The 15,093-nt window shown below is 41.7% G+C and overlaps 1 protein-coding gene across 1 annotated transcript; it reads left to right on the top strand.

Moving 5' to 3' along the window:
* Positions 1-12,719: 12,719 nt before the first annotated feature.
* On the top strand, positions 12,720-14,395 carry LOC122723636 (F-box/kelch-repeat protein At5g43190-like). The gene has a single exon (XM_043956432.1). It carries the CDS (start codon positions 12,935-12,937, stop codon positions 14,132-14,134), a length of 1,200 nt encoding a protein of 399 aa, XP_043812367.1. The 5' UTR covers positions 12,720-12,934; the 3' UTR covers positions 14,135-14,395.
* Positions 14,396-15,093: the final 698 nt, after the last annotated feature.

Here is a 15,093-nt window from a genome sequence, read left to right as displayed (position 1 = left end):
CAACCCAATTGACTCAATTTTAGGCAGCCCATAGGCTATTTTCTTCTTACTTAACAATTTTAAACCTTTTACATTGAGATGACCATACCTTAGATGCCACAAGGTAGAGTCATTTGGTTCATTGCCAGCAACTAATCCACACCTTTCAACACCAAAGACATCAAGTGGGAAGAAATTGTTTTGTGCCATAGGGACACTAACAATAATTTGGTTTTATTTTTTTTCTTTGATCTCACAACAATCATTATCAAATAAGATTGAATATCCTTCTGTCATTAATTGATCAACACATAATAAATTATCTGCCAAACTTGGAGCAAAGTAAATATCATCAAGAAATTTTACATTACCATTTTTGCTTTGAATGGCAATAGTACCCTTTCCTTCCACTTTGATTTCAAAATCATTTCCAAACCTTGCTTATTTCTTGAAGCTTATATCAAGTTCTTTGAATGCAGATTTTTCTCCCGACATGTGGTGTGAACAGTCGCTATCGATGAGCCAAACTTCCGTTGGCACATTCACCTCTTGCTTTTGCCCTTGAGCCATGAACAACTTCTCTTCTACCTCAACTTCTGCATAATTTGCTTTTTCTTTTTTTTTTTTGAGCTTACAACGATATGCTTTCACATGGCCATAATTTTTGCAGTAGTTATATTGAACACTACTTTTGTAATGTCTTTGTTCGTCATTCGTCTGCCTATAATCAGCTTGCTCATAGGATCTTCCTCTACCTCTGCCTCTGCCATTAGCTCTACCACTGTGACCTCCTCTACTGAATTCCATGCCTCTACTAGTTGATGGGGATGCTTTAACCTGAAATATCTTTTCTTTTGCTTTCTCAATCGATCTACTTGTCATTCTTGCTTCATGAGATTACAAAGAACCTTTTAGATCATAAAAAAAAAGAGTAGACAAGTCTTTGGATTCTTCTATAGCAACAGCTACATGATCAAATCTAAAAGTTAAATTCCTTAGAACTTTTTCAACTACAACCTGATCGGTGTATTTTTCACCATATGACCTCAAATGATTCACTAGTGTGGCTACCCTGGATAAAAAAGCTTGCATTGTCTCATCATCCTTCATTGTCAAATTCTCAATTTCACGATGTAGTGATTGAAGTTTGACCATGACAGATTTGTTTGTGCCTTGATATTCTTTCTGCAGTGTTTCCCATGCCTCTTTGGAAGTGTTAGCTGCTACAATTCTTGAGAATATTGTCTTGTGAACAACTTGTTGAATGCTGAATAAGGTCTTGTTATCTTTTTTCTTATTCTCTTTCAGCCTCGCTTTATCAGTATCAGGATTTACAAAATCTTTTTCAACTAATTTCCATACGTCTTGGGACTTGAAGAGTGTCTTCATTTTGATGCTCCAAAACTCATACTTCTCTCCATTGAAGATAGGTATGAGTTGTAATACCCGGCTAGACTCCGGTATCGGAATTCCTACCGTCCGGCGGAATCTCGGATGTCGGAGACCTCTAGAAGGGTAGATTCATGTTTTATAAAATGTTTTCATGTTTTTAAATGAGTTTTTGCATGAAAATAGCATTGGAGGAAAACCCAGGTTCGGCCGCCGAAAGTCAAGTTCGGCCGCCGAACATGCATGCGTTTTGGAGGCACGTTAGGCCCCCGAAAGCATGAGTTAGGGAAGTCCAGGTTCGGCCGCCGAAAGTGAAGTTCGGCCGCCGAACATGGCATGCATGCGGAGGCAAGTTCGGCCCCCGAACGTGGTCTGGCCAGCCACTATAAAAGGGTCCCTTAGCCGAAAACGGGCGAGCTTTTCCCCATTTTCGGCCAAGGTGAGCTTTCCGCCGTCCCTCACCCATTTTTGATGTTCTTCCTCTAAATCTTTCAAGATTTTCACTTGTTTTCACTTGGTTCGGAAGGATTTAAGCTTTTGAAACAAGTTTTGGAGCTTTGGGAACTCAGGAGCTCATTTTCGTGGATCTCCAAGTTTGGGTCATCTTCCTCTCGATCTTCAAGAGGTAAGGGCCGATCTTAAGCTCCTTATATGTTTTAAGTAAGTTTTAAGTGATTTTATGGGGTAGAATGGCATGTATAGGGTTGTATGAGTTTTTAAGCAAATGTTAGGTTTTATGTGATTTTTGAGCAATGTGGCATGTTTGAGTATGTTTGAAGTGTTGTAGTTGGGGTATTTGATGTTTTGAGGCCCCTAGGATCTTGTATGCATGTTGTAAGTGAGGTATATGCATGATTTGTGAGTTTGGAGGCGAAAATGCACAAGGGAGCCAAGTTTCTGCCCTTTGGCAGAAACCAGGTTCGGCAGCCGAAGGCACTTTCGGCCGCCGAACATGGCTGGGGAGGCAGGCCTTTCGGCTACCGAAGTTGCCCCCGAAAAGAGACTTTCGTCTCTGTCTGGGACTTTCGGCCGCCGAAGGTGCCGCCGAACCTACCCGAGTTTCGTCTCTGTCCAGGACTTTCGGCCGCCGAAGGTGCCGCCGAAAGTGCCCTGTTCAGCCATTTCATGCATATTTTCATGTGATGTTTTCATGACGTTTAGGGGGGTTTTTGGGGAATGTATTAGAGTTATGTTTATGTATGTTTGGTCCCTCATTGGAGTCCACCTGTGTAGGTTCGGACCCGAGGAACCAAGGACCCCAGCAGTGAGCCAGCTGCTACAGAGTTTGTCAGAGTCTGCCAGAGGTGAGTGGAACTAAACTTAACCTTTTAAATTGAGAAATGAAATGCTTTTATCATGCTTCATGCATCATGATCATATTATAGGTTGTTTGCATTAGAATTCACGACTATGCCGCATTGTATTGTTGTGATAGATGATAGTGGATGGACATTAGGATGATTCATTAGCCTTCTATATACGAAGTCCTGTGGTGCCCATAATAGGGCCGGGCAATACGAAGTCCTGTGGTGCCCATAATAGGGCCGGGCAATAACTCCGAGTACGAAGTCCTGTGGTGCCCATAATAGGGTCGGGCAATACGAAGTCCTGTGGTGCCCATAATAGGGCCGGGCATGGAGTTGAGGGATTTTTGAATCAGTCCATCCGTGGTGTGATTTAATTGTGCAGTGACGCATTTCATGATAGCATGTTTTAAATATTCTTTTTACAGTTCTACTCACTGGGCATCTAGCTCACCCCTCTCCCCTAACCCCCAGGTTTGCAGGTACGGGATAGATAGAGAAGGCAAGAAGAGAAAAAGTCTTATGTATGTAATAGTTAGTTTGTGGACATGACAATTGTATTATGATGAAATGTAAAAATATCCAGGATGTTATGTAATGAGGTTATTGAGGATAGAGTTGTGCTTGACCATAATGTATTGTTAATCCCTTTTGTATATACATGATCTTATGTTATGATGTTTATGTAAACTAACTCAACACAGGTTGTTTTGCCTTTAAGGCGTGATGAGATCCCACAGAGGGACTATGTTATGTATATGATCAGAGTATGCATAGGTTGAGTTAGTTGATGACAGTTTGAATGAAGAAAAGTTTTAAATTTTTTTTATGCATGTTGTTGATCATGTATGAGATTATACAGGTTTACAGGTTATATGTCAGGCTTGCTACGGGTCCCGGCGGCCTTAAGTCGACCCGGATCCTAGCGCCGGTAGCGGTCCGGATTTCCGGGGCGTTACAGAATGGTATCAGAGCCCTAGGTTCATATGGTCGGACCTAGAGTGTCGGGCTCATAGATGTTATAGAAGGTCAAGCACAATAGGAAGGTCATGTCCACTAGGATAGGATGTTGAGTCCTGTCTTGCATGATGATGTGAAATGCCATGACTTTATGCATGTGCATTAATGATATGATATGCTATGTGATGTATGAGATGAGGGTTCATGTGTGCCCACATGAACCATATGATGCTAATGTTTGCTTGTTATGAGCTGTTTTTCAGAGAATAGGATGAGAGGAACTCGTCGATCTGCGCGATTGACTGGAGTGCCACTTGAGGATGAGGGCACGAGCGCCCGTCCTCCTACATTGCCTAGGGCAATGTCTTGTAGAGCCAACAGAGAGAGAGTGTCAAGGGACCCTAGAAGGTCTTTTGATGCTAGCAGAAGGGGGACAAATAGAGGAGGAAGTTCTTCAGATGTGAGGGAGGTTATGGAAGAGGATCAGAGGAGGGATGGGAACCTGGATGTGAGCATGCAGGAAGAAGGGACAGGGGAGTCTCAGGGAGGCGTTCAGGCCTCGGGGTATGGTTTTCCACCCCATTATCCACCCTTCCCACAGGGTTCAGGGTATCCGATGGGAGGCACATCGGATTACTCCAGCTTTAACCCCTACCCTACCTACATGCCTTATCCACCTTTCTATCCACCCTACACACAGTACCCAGCTTATCCACCCTCACCTTTCTATCCAAACCCGGCAAACCCCACCCCGGGGAATGCTGCACCTCCACCTCCACCACCTACAGAACCAGCAGCCCCAGTTACTCAACCTCCTAGACCTAGCTCAGTCGATGGGAGCAAGGTAAAGATGACAGATTACCTCAAGCTAGATGCTCCCAAATACAAGTCAGGGGATGACCCCTTTGAGTATCTGAGAGTGGTAAAGACAATAACTGATGAGCTAGGGGCAAGTGACAGCAGGGCCATTCAGATGGCAGGGTTCACTTTAAAGTGCAAGAAGGCACGGGAATGGTTCAAGTGTTATGTGGACCCGAGACTAGACGGTATGACATGGGAGGAATTTGCGAATGAGTTCGCTGGATGGGCTTTTCCAGACAGTTCTAGAGAACTGAAAATGATTGAATTTGAGCAACTGAGGCAGTCAGAGCACATGAGTGTAGAGGAGTTCACGGATAAATTCTTGGAGCTATTGCCTTTTTCAGGGCAAGCTCTAGATTCAGATACGAAGAAAGCCAAGAAATATGTTATGAAGCTGCATTCCAGGTACTCCTCGTTGGTTCAGTCAGCTGAGAGAGAAAGTTTCCACACTGTGGTGGATATGGCTCGAAGAATGGAGGCAAGTGCTATAGTTGAGGGGTCAGTGAAGCAGTCAGTGACCCAGTCTTCAGGGGTTAAGACCCCAAGCAGAGGAGGACCAGGTTTCTCTTCTCAGAGTTCAGGTAAGAAGAGGTGGGATAGCACCACCAAGAAGCCGAAGAAGAATAAGTTTTGGAACAAGTTGAAATCCGGTCTGGGATTTGGCGGTGGCTCGAGCTCAGGCTCAGATGGTACGGAATGCCAGAGATGTGGAAGACCACACAGGGGAATGTGTCGAGCTGGGACTAATGCATGTTTCAGATGTGGACAGGAGGGACACATAGCTCGGGATTGTCCTAGAGCGCCTTTTATGGGCCAGCCCCAGCAGACAGCTTCTGGTAGTGTGGCACAGCCAGCAGTTCCAGCCACAACTCAGGGCAGTGGCAGAGGTAGAGGGAGAGGGGCAGCCTTTTCTTCTGGTTCCCGAGGTGAAGGTCCATCAGCTCCAGCCAGGATCTTCACCATGACACAGCAGGAGGCTAACACATCCAACACCGTGGTGTCAGGTAATCTCGTCATTGGGTGTTCTGATGTGTATGCATTAATGGACCCGGGTGCATCTCATTCATTTATTGCTCCGAGAGCCGTTGAGAGGTTGGGTCTGATAGTCTCTGGGTTAGAGTGTCCCCTATGGGTCAGTGGACCCAAGTGTGACCCGTCAGTGGCAGTGTCAGTCTGCCAGTACAGTCCAGTTTTTATTGAGGGAAGATGCCTCTCCGCCGACCTTGTGGTTCTAGATTTGACAGACTTTGACGTCATTCTAGGGATGGATTGGCTATCTACCCATGGTGCTACCTTGGACTGCAGGGACAAGGTAGTCAGGTTCAGAGATCAGGACGGGTCAGAGGTCGTCTTCAGAGGAGACAAGAGGGGCACGCCTAGAGGTCTGATATCAGCTCTTCAGGCTCGTAGGTTGCTTAGGAAGGGATGTCAGGGGTACTTAGCTCATGTGAGAGAGCTAGACAGTCAGGTCAGGGAGCCGGCCTCGGTGCCAGTTGTCAGAGAGTTTCAGGATGTCTTTCCTGATGAGCTTCCAGGTTTACCACCTGCTAGGGAGATAGAGTTCGAGATAGAGTTGATGCCTGGAACTAGACCGATCTCTATCCCTCCCTACAGGATGGCTCCAGCCGAGTTAAAGGAGTTGAAAGAGCAATTGCAAGAGCTGGTAGAAAAGGGTTTCATCCGACAGAGTACCTCACCTTGGGGTGCTCCGGTCTTGTTTGTGAGGAAGAAGGATGGATCCCTTAGACTTTGTATCGACTACAGGCAGTTGAACAAAGTCACTACCAAGAATAGGTACCCATTGCCTAGGATCGATGATCTATTCGACCAGCTAGCCGGAGCGGGTTGTTTCTCCAAAATAGATCTAAGATCGGGGTACCATCAGCTAAGGATAAGGGATGAGGATGTGCCAAAGACGGCTTTCAGGACCAGATATGGGCATTTTGAGTTCCTTGTGATGCCGTTCGGGTTAACTAACGCCCCTGCAGCATTCATGGATCTCATGAACAGAATGTTTAGCCAGTACCTGGATCACTTCGTTATTGTCTTCATAGATGATATCTTAGTGTATTCCAGGAATGCAGAGGAGCATGCCCATCATCTGCAGTTGGTCTTGCAGACTTTGAGGGAACATGGCTTGTATGCCAAGTTCTCTAAATGTGAGTTCTGGCTGAGGAGCATTTCGTTCTTGGGACATGTAGTGTCAGAGAATGGTATTGAGGTAGATCCCAAGAAGACAGAAACTGTGGCTAACTGGCCTAGACCCACTTCAGTGACGGAGATCAGGAGTTTCTTGGGTTTGGCAGGTTACTACAGGAGGTTCGTTCAGGACTTCTCAAAGATAGCAGCTCCTCTGACCAGACTGACCAGGAAGAATCAGAAGTTTCTGTGGACCGACCAGTGCGAGGAGAGTTTCGAAGAGCTTAAGAAGAGGTTGACTTCAGCGCCAGTGTTAGCTCTGCCATCTAGTGATGAGGACTTTACAGTCTTTTGTGATGCGTCCCGTGTGGGACTGGGTTGTGTACTGATGCAGAATGAGAGGGTGATCGCTTACGCTTCTAGGCAGCTGAAGAAGCATGAGTTGAATTACCCCACACATGACCTTGAGATGGCAGCAGTAATCTTTGCACTCAAGATGTGGAGGCACTACCTCTATGGGGTGAAATGTGAGATCTTTACAGATCATAAGAGCCTGCAGTACATCTTGAGTCAGAGGGATCTGAATCTGAGGCAGAGGAGGTGGGTAGAGCTGCTGAGTGACTATGATTGCAAGATTCAGTATCATCCGGGTAAGGCGAATGTCGTGGCAGACGCCCTAAGCCGGAAGTCACTAGGCAGTCTATCCCACATCGCGGCAGAGAGGAGACCAGTGGTGAAGGAGTTTTACAAGCTTATTGAGGAAGGTCTACAGATGGAGTTGTCTGGTACAGGAGCCTTGGTGGCCCAGATGAGAGTGGCACCCGTGTTTCTGGAGCAGGTGGCTCAGAAACAGCATGAGGACCTGGAGTTAGTGAAGGTTGCCAGGACTGTTCAGTCAGGCAATGATAGCGAGTTCAGATTCGACAGTAAGGGAATCCTCCGCTATGGGAGCAGACTATGTGTACCAGATGACATTGGGCTAAAAGGAGACATTATGAGAGAGGCTCATAATGCAAGATACAACATTCACCCCGGAGCCACCAAGATGTATCAAGATTTGAAGAAAGTTTATTGGTGGCCAGCGATGAAGAAAGAAGTGGCACAGTTCGTGTCAGCCTGCGAAGTGTGTCAGAGGGTGAAGCTGGAACATCAGAAGCCGGCTGGAATGCTTAACCCGCTACCTATCCCAGAATAGAAATGGGAGAATATAGCTATGGACTTCGTAGTGGGGTTACCGGCGACGTCCAACAGATTGGACTCCATATGGGTGATTGTGGACAGACTCACCAAATCTGCTCACTTCATTCCTGTCAGGAGTGGCTACTCTGTGGACAAGTTGGCGCAGGTATATGTGGATGAGATCGTCAGGCTGCATGGGGTTCCTGTTTCGATAGTGTCAGATAGAGGGCCCCAGTTCACCTCCAGATTTTGGCGGAGTCTGCAGAATGCCATGGGTACTAGGTTGGATTTCAGTACTGCCTTCCACCCCCAGACTGATGGACAGTCAGAAAGGACCATCCAGACTATCGAGGATATGCTCAGAATGTGTGTGCTGGACTTTGGCGGTTCTTGGAGGCAGCATCTACCTTTGGTGGAGTTTGCCTACAACAACAGCCATCATGCTAGCATCGGGATGGCTCCATATGAAGCTTTGTATGGAAGGAAGTGCAGATCACCTGTTTGCTGGGAGGAAGTTGGAGAAAAGGCCTTGGCAGGGCCTGAGTTAGTAGAGATCACCAGCAGGGTGGTACCCATAATCAGAGAAAGAATCAAGACTGCTGCAAGCAGACAGAAGAGCTATGCAGACATCCGCAGAAGACAGTTAGAGTTTCAGGAAGGGGATCTGGTATTGCTCAAGGTGTCTCCAATGAAGGGAGTGGTTCGCTTCGGGAAGAAAGGTAAACTAGCCCCACGATACATCGGACCCTTTGAAATCTTGCAAAAGACTGGGAATGTGTCGTACAAGCTGGATTTACCTGCTTCGATGGAAAGAGTCCATCCGGTTTTCCATGTTTCAATGTTGAGGAAGTTTGTGTCAGATCCGAGCAAGGTTCTTAGTGAGCCTGATGTGGAGGTCCAAGAGGATCTCACCTATGTTGAACAGCCAGTGCGGATCATAGACACCCAGATCAGAAAGTTAAGAAACAAGGAAATCCCGATGGTGAAAGTCCTGTGGAACCACCACAACTTGGAAGAATGCACTTGGGAGACACGGGAGTCTATGCTCCAGCAGTACCCTCATCTCTTTTAAGGTTAGATCCCTATGTGTTTAGGTGCCTTGTATGTGTGTTATGTTCCTTGCCATGCTATGTGTGCTAGTTGAGGTACATTCGGGGACGAATGTTCTTAAGGGGGGGAGAATGTAATACCCGGCTAGACTCCGGTATCGGAATTCCTACCGTCCGGCGGAATCTCGGATGTCGGAGACCTCTAGAAGGGTAGATTCATGTTTTATAAAATGTTTTCATGTTTTTAAATGAGTTTTTGCATGAAAATAGCATTGGAGGAAAACCCAGGTTCGGCCGCCGAAAGTCAAGTTCGGCCGCCGAACATGCATGCGTTTTGGAGGCACGTTAGGCCCCCGAAAGCATGAGTTAGGGAAGTCCAGGTTCGGCCGCCGAAAGTGAAGTTCGGCCGCCGAACATGGCATGCATGCGGAGGCAAGTTCGGCCCCCGAACGTGGTCTGGCCAGCCACTATAAAAGGGTCCCTTAGCCGAAAACGGGCGAGCTTTTCCCCATTTTCGGCCAAGGTGAGCTTTCCGCCGTCCCTCACCCATTTTTGATGTTCTTCCTCTAAATCTTTCAAGATTTTCACTTGTTTTCACTTGGTTCGGAAGGATTTAAGCTTTTGAAACAAGTTTTGGAGCTTTGGGAACTCAGGAGCTCATTTTCGTGGATCTCCAAGTTTGGGTCGTCTTCCTCTCGATCTTCAAGAGGTAAGGGCCGATCTTAAGCTCCTTATATGTTTTAAGTAAGTTTTAAGTGATTTTATGGGGTAGAATGGCATGTATAGGGTTGTATGAGTTTTTAAGCAAATGTTAGGTTTTATGTGATTTTTGAGCAATGTGGCATGTTTGAGTATGTTTGAAGTGTTGTAGTTGGGGTATTTGATGTTTTGAGGCCCCTAGGATCTTGTATGCATGTTGTAAGTGAGGTATATGCATGATTTGTGAGTTTGGAGGCGAAAATGCACAAGGGAGCCAAGTTTCTGCCCTTTGGCAGAAACCAGGTTCGGCAGCCGAAGGCACTTTCGGCCGCCGAACATGGCTGGGGAGGCAGGCCTTTCGGCTGCCGAAGTTGCCCCCGAAAAGAGACTTTCGTCTCTGTCTGGGACTTTTGGCCGCCGAAGATGCCGCCGAACCTACCCGAGTTTCGTCTCTGTCCAGGACTTTCGGCCACCGAAGGTGCCGCCGAAAGTGCCCTGTTCAGCCATTTCATGCATATTTTCATGTGATGTTTCAGGACGTTTAGGGGGGTTTTTGGGGAATGTATTAGAGTTATGTTTATGTATGTTTGGTCCCTCATTGGAGTCCACCTGTGTAGGTTCGGACCCGAGGAACCAAGGACCCCAGCAGTGAGCCAGCTGCTACAGAGTTTGTCAGAGTCTGCCAGAGGTGAGTGGAACTAAACTTAACCTTTTAAATTGAGAAATGAAATGCTTTTATCATGCTTCATGCATCATGATCATATTATAGGTTGTTTGCATTAGAATTCACGACTATGCCGCATTGTATTGTTGTGATAGATGATAGTGGATGGACATTAAGATGATTCATTAGCCTTCTATATACGAAGTCCTGTGGTGCCCATAATAGGGCCGGGCAATACGAAGTCCTGTGGTGCCCATAATAGGGCCGGGCAATACGAAGTCCTGTGGTGCCCATAATAGGGCCGGGCATGGAGTTGAGGGATTTTTGAATCAGTCCATCCGTGGTGTGATTTAATTGTGCAGTGACGCATTTCATGATAGCATGTTTTAAATATTCTTTTTACAGTTCTACTCACTGGGCATCTAGCTCACCCCTCTCCCCTAACCCCCAGGTTTGCAGGTACGGGATAGATAGAGAAGGCAAGAAGAGAAAAAGTCTTATGTATGTAATAGTTAGTTTGTGGACATGACAATTGTATTATGATGAAATGTAAAAATATCCAGGATGTTATGTAATGAGGTTATTGAGGATAGAGTTGTGCTTGACCATAATGTATTGTTAATCCCTTTTGTATATACATGATCTTATGTTATGATGTTTATGTAAACTAACTCAACACAGGTTGTTTTGCCTTTAAGGCGTGATGAGATCCCACAGAGGGACTATGTTATGTATATGATCAGAGTATGCATAGGTTGAGTTAGTTGATGACAGTTTGAATGAAGAAAAGTTTTAAATTTTTTTATGCATGTTGTTGATCATGTATGGGATTATACAGGTTTACAGGTTATATGTCAGGCTTGCTACGGGTCCCGGCGGCCTTAAGTCGACCCGGATCCTAGCGCCGGTAGCGGTCCGGATTTCCGGGGCGTTACATGAGTGGCTGTGTGGAAGAGGAAACACCATTCACAGCCATGACCTAATTTTCTATTGTGTTTCACTCCCTTACGTGTTTCTCTCTCTCTCTATTTTTACTCACACTAGCGTAGTCAAGAACTGTACAGGCTCTGATACGACAACAGAAACTTGATAACTGCAACTTTGTATCAAGTTAAACAATAACAATAGAAAGATTAAGAGACTAATAAATAATAAAAGAAAATGAAATAAGTACTCTTATTGGATAATTAAATCAAGTGAATTGTTGACTTATATGTAGCCATACAATAACAGAAACTAAAGAAAAATATGGCACTATTAATAATATGTCTTGACTCAACAAATAATAAAAGAAAATAGAAGTATTATTAGCAACTATCTAACAAAACATGAGCCATAAAAAATATCTAACTTTGAATCCACTTCTAACATAGAGCATCCTCTCTTTCTATGAGTGGTTCTATGTGGTTTTGAAGTCTTGAGCTAATCTTGCTGCTTTATTTTGGATGACAGTGGTTTGTCATGCACTGGTGTTTTTGTAAAAACTTATTACTGCTTTTGGTTCTAGGGAGTGTTGGTGTCTGCATATCTCCTTTTGTTTAGTCTTTTGAGCGTTTTTGTTTTCTAAGCATTGCCATGTGATGGTTGGTTTATTCCTACAGTAGCCGGTTTACATGTTATCTTTCCTTCTGCATCTGCATAGTAGTGTAAGGCGGTGGGATTCAGGTTCCAGAAGTTTTCAGGTGAGTAGAGACTAGAGAGTATTGGAGCAGGATGTGTTGGGTTTTCCTTCTTTGGGTTTGGGGCTTCTTTTGTTTTCGCTTTAAATGTAATTTTAATTGTATATGTTAAAAAAAAAAAGTAAGCATACCAATTAATATTTTTTATAAAATTAAGACTTCGTTTATTTTGCAGAAAGAAAAATATTTTTTTAAGAAAAATAATTTATTTTTTATTATTTAATTATAATTAAAAAATGATATTAATATATTTATATATACTAATTTTAATAAGATTATCAAAATTTTAGAAAAACAATCCTTGAAAAAAAATAATTTTCTTAAAAATAACTTATTTTCTTTTTATTTATTAATTCTTTTAACACATCAAATATCAAAAAATATATAAATTATTTTTTAAAAAATATTTTGTACGGAACAAATATAAACTCGGTCATTAAAGATATATAAATATAAACTTATAAACTTAATCATTAAAAAAATTACTATTTATAATGTTTAATTAATCACTATCTGAACAATCATTTGCACAGTTATTACAATTGCCAATATTATAAAATAAAATATAAGAAATGTTTTAAATTTTTTAAAAAATAAAATAAAATAATAATAATTAATTTATATATTATTATAATATAAAAATAAATAATAATTCTAAAATAATAAAAAAATTTATAAGATGTAAGGAGTATAAAATAATTTGAACTGTAAGAGCCGGCCCTAAGCAGTTCAAAACCGCCGGTTTCAGCCCCACGCATATTCTTCTCGGTAATAATTACGAGTATGAAATGTTGCCTTTTTTGGGTCTCTGGCAAAACAGTAGACCAAGTCCACAATGCACAAGAAAAGGAAGCATAATAAAAAGCCTTAAAAGCAATCACCACTTGCTGGTTCAACAAACCCACCATATTACTGCCACAAGCTACCTTTGCTTCTGCTTTCTTTCTTACTCAATCGAGAAATGCAACCTTTCTCTCGTAATTCTCACATTTGATTCAAGCTGAAACTTTGATTTCTCTCTCCCTTGTACTCATGTTTCAGTTACAGAAGAATCCCATCAAACCCAATTCCCCTGTTTCTCCCTCGAAGATCAGAGAACAAGCAGTGATGCCTTACAAATCAAAATCTTCATCATTGTTGCCTGATATGGATCCTGGGATCTGGAGCCGGCTGCCGGAGGAGCTTCTTGATCTTGTATTGTCTTTCTTGCCGCTTAAAACATTCTTGAATCTGAGATCAACGTGTAAGCACTTTAGTTCTCTTGTATTTTCTCCTGCTTTTATGTCCAAACACTCCTCTTCTGGGTCTCCTTTTTGTTCGTTTGTTCTTCTCTCTCACCCTCAGTTTGATCATTGCTACTCTTTATATGATTCTGTGCTTGGCACCTGGCGCAATTTAACTTTATCTCTCTCTTTTTTGCTACCCTCTTCTGCTGTTTCTGGAAATTCACAGTCCTGTAATCTTCTCTCATCTTCTAATGGTCTCTTTTGTTTCTCGATTCCAAGCTCGTGTTCTTTCCTTGTGTGCAATTTCTTGGCCAAAACTTCAAAGGTTATTGAATTCCCAACTTATCCTTTTGCTTTTGAGTCGCTAACTTTTGTTTCAACCCCATTTGGGTACAAAATCTTCGTATTATGCTCCAAGTTTTCATCAATTTCAGCTTTTATTTACGATTCAAGACTCAATTCTTGGCAAAAAATTGATAGCCTTGAGCCAATTCTAAGGGACAATTGTCATCAAGGAGGTGTGTTCTTTAATGGGTCATTGCATTATCCCACTCCAGAGCCATTTTCAGTAGTGTACCTTGATTTGGATAGCAGAGAATGGAAGAGATTTAGCAACAAAATGCCAGAAGAGCTGACATTTGTAAGATTGGTGAGCGATGGAGAAAGGAAACTGTATATGATTGGTGGGATTGGGAGAAATGGGATATCAAAGATGATGAAATTGTGGGAGTTTTGTAATGGAGAGAATTGGGTGGAAATTGGAAGTTTGCCTGAAATGATGTGTAGAAAATTTGTATCAGTTTGCTACCATAATTATGAGCATGTGTATTGTTTTTGGCATCAGGGGATGGTCTGTGTTTGCTGCTTTACATGGCCAGAGATTTTGTATTACAAGGTTTCAAGGAAGACGTGGCATTGGCTGCCTAAATGCCCTTCATTGCCTGATAAATGGAGCTGTGGCTTCAGGTGGTTTTCTTTTGTTCCAGAGCTTTATGCTTCAGTTTGATGCACTGATGTTGTCTTGTTTCATTATTTGTTTTTGTTGGTTAATTCACAAATGGCTTGTGGATGTATGTGTAATGAGTCGGAAGCCTGGGGACTTGCTGTTTGATTTAGTTCTGTTGATACATATGCAGAAATCTTGTTTTTGGATTATTCCTAATTACTTTGTTTTGTCCAACTAGAAGTATCATGTTCCCACCAGCTCGGCCAATAAAATATTTTTAGGAAGCATTTGCTTCATTTATAAAAGTTCTTATTCACATCAGGTCAGGTCATACTTTAGCAAGATAAAGTGCTGAAATACTCGACCCACTTATTATTATTATTATTATTATTATTATTAGAGAAATTTAGCATTTAATCTATGTATAATAAAAATTTATTAATTATATTATGTAGAAATTTATTAATTAATTTTTTATTTTAAAAAATATATTAAAATGTAACTCATATTTTAAAAGATTTATTAATTAATTTTTTTAATTTTATCTATTAAATATTATAAAAAAATATATAAATTATTTTAAATAATTAATTAGTAAATTATTTAAAAATTTATTAATAAATTTTTTAAAATTATATATACTAAATAATAAAATATTTAATGATTAAAATTAATGAAAATTTTAATTAATATATTTTTTAAATATTAAAAATATTTTAATATATTTTTTAAAATTAAAAATAATTATTTTGTAAAAATTAAATAAAAATTATTTATTATTATTATTATTATTAATAAATTAATTAATTTAAATAATCCAACCGTTTTGATCCATATATCATAAACTTTTAATTTAGATAATTAAACTAAACTTTTAAGATTCGTAGTCATTTTTATCTGTGAATTCAAATTAATTTTAACTAAAATCTAATATTGTCATTAACCAAAATATGAGATTGTCATTCTATTATTTTATTTGGCATTTTTATTATTTTTTAATTTATATTTTTTATTTGTTA

This window comes from Manihot esculenta, chromosome 5, assembly GCF_001659605.2.
Source record: "Manihot esculenta cultivar AM560-2 chromosome 5, M.esculenta_v8, whole genome shotgun sequence".
In the NCBI taxonomy this organism is placed as follows: Eukaryota; Viridiplantae; Streptophyta; class Magnoliopsida; order Malpighiales; family Euphorbiaceae; genus Manihot; species Manihot esculenta.
The sequence above is the reverse complement of the archived record's forward strand: the minus strand, read 5'-3'. Positions and strand labels throughout refer to the sequence as shown.

Excerpts from the sequence above, each read along its gene's own strand:
- LOC122723636 (XM_043956432.1), top strand. The coding sequence starts at position 12,935 with ATGTTTCAGTTACAGAAGAATCCCATCAAACCCAATTCCCCTGTTTCT.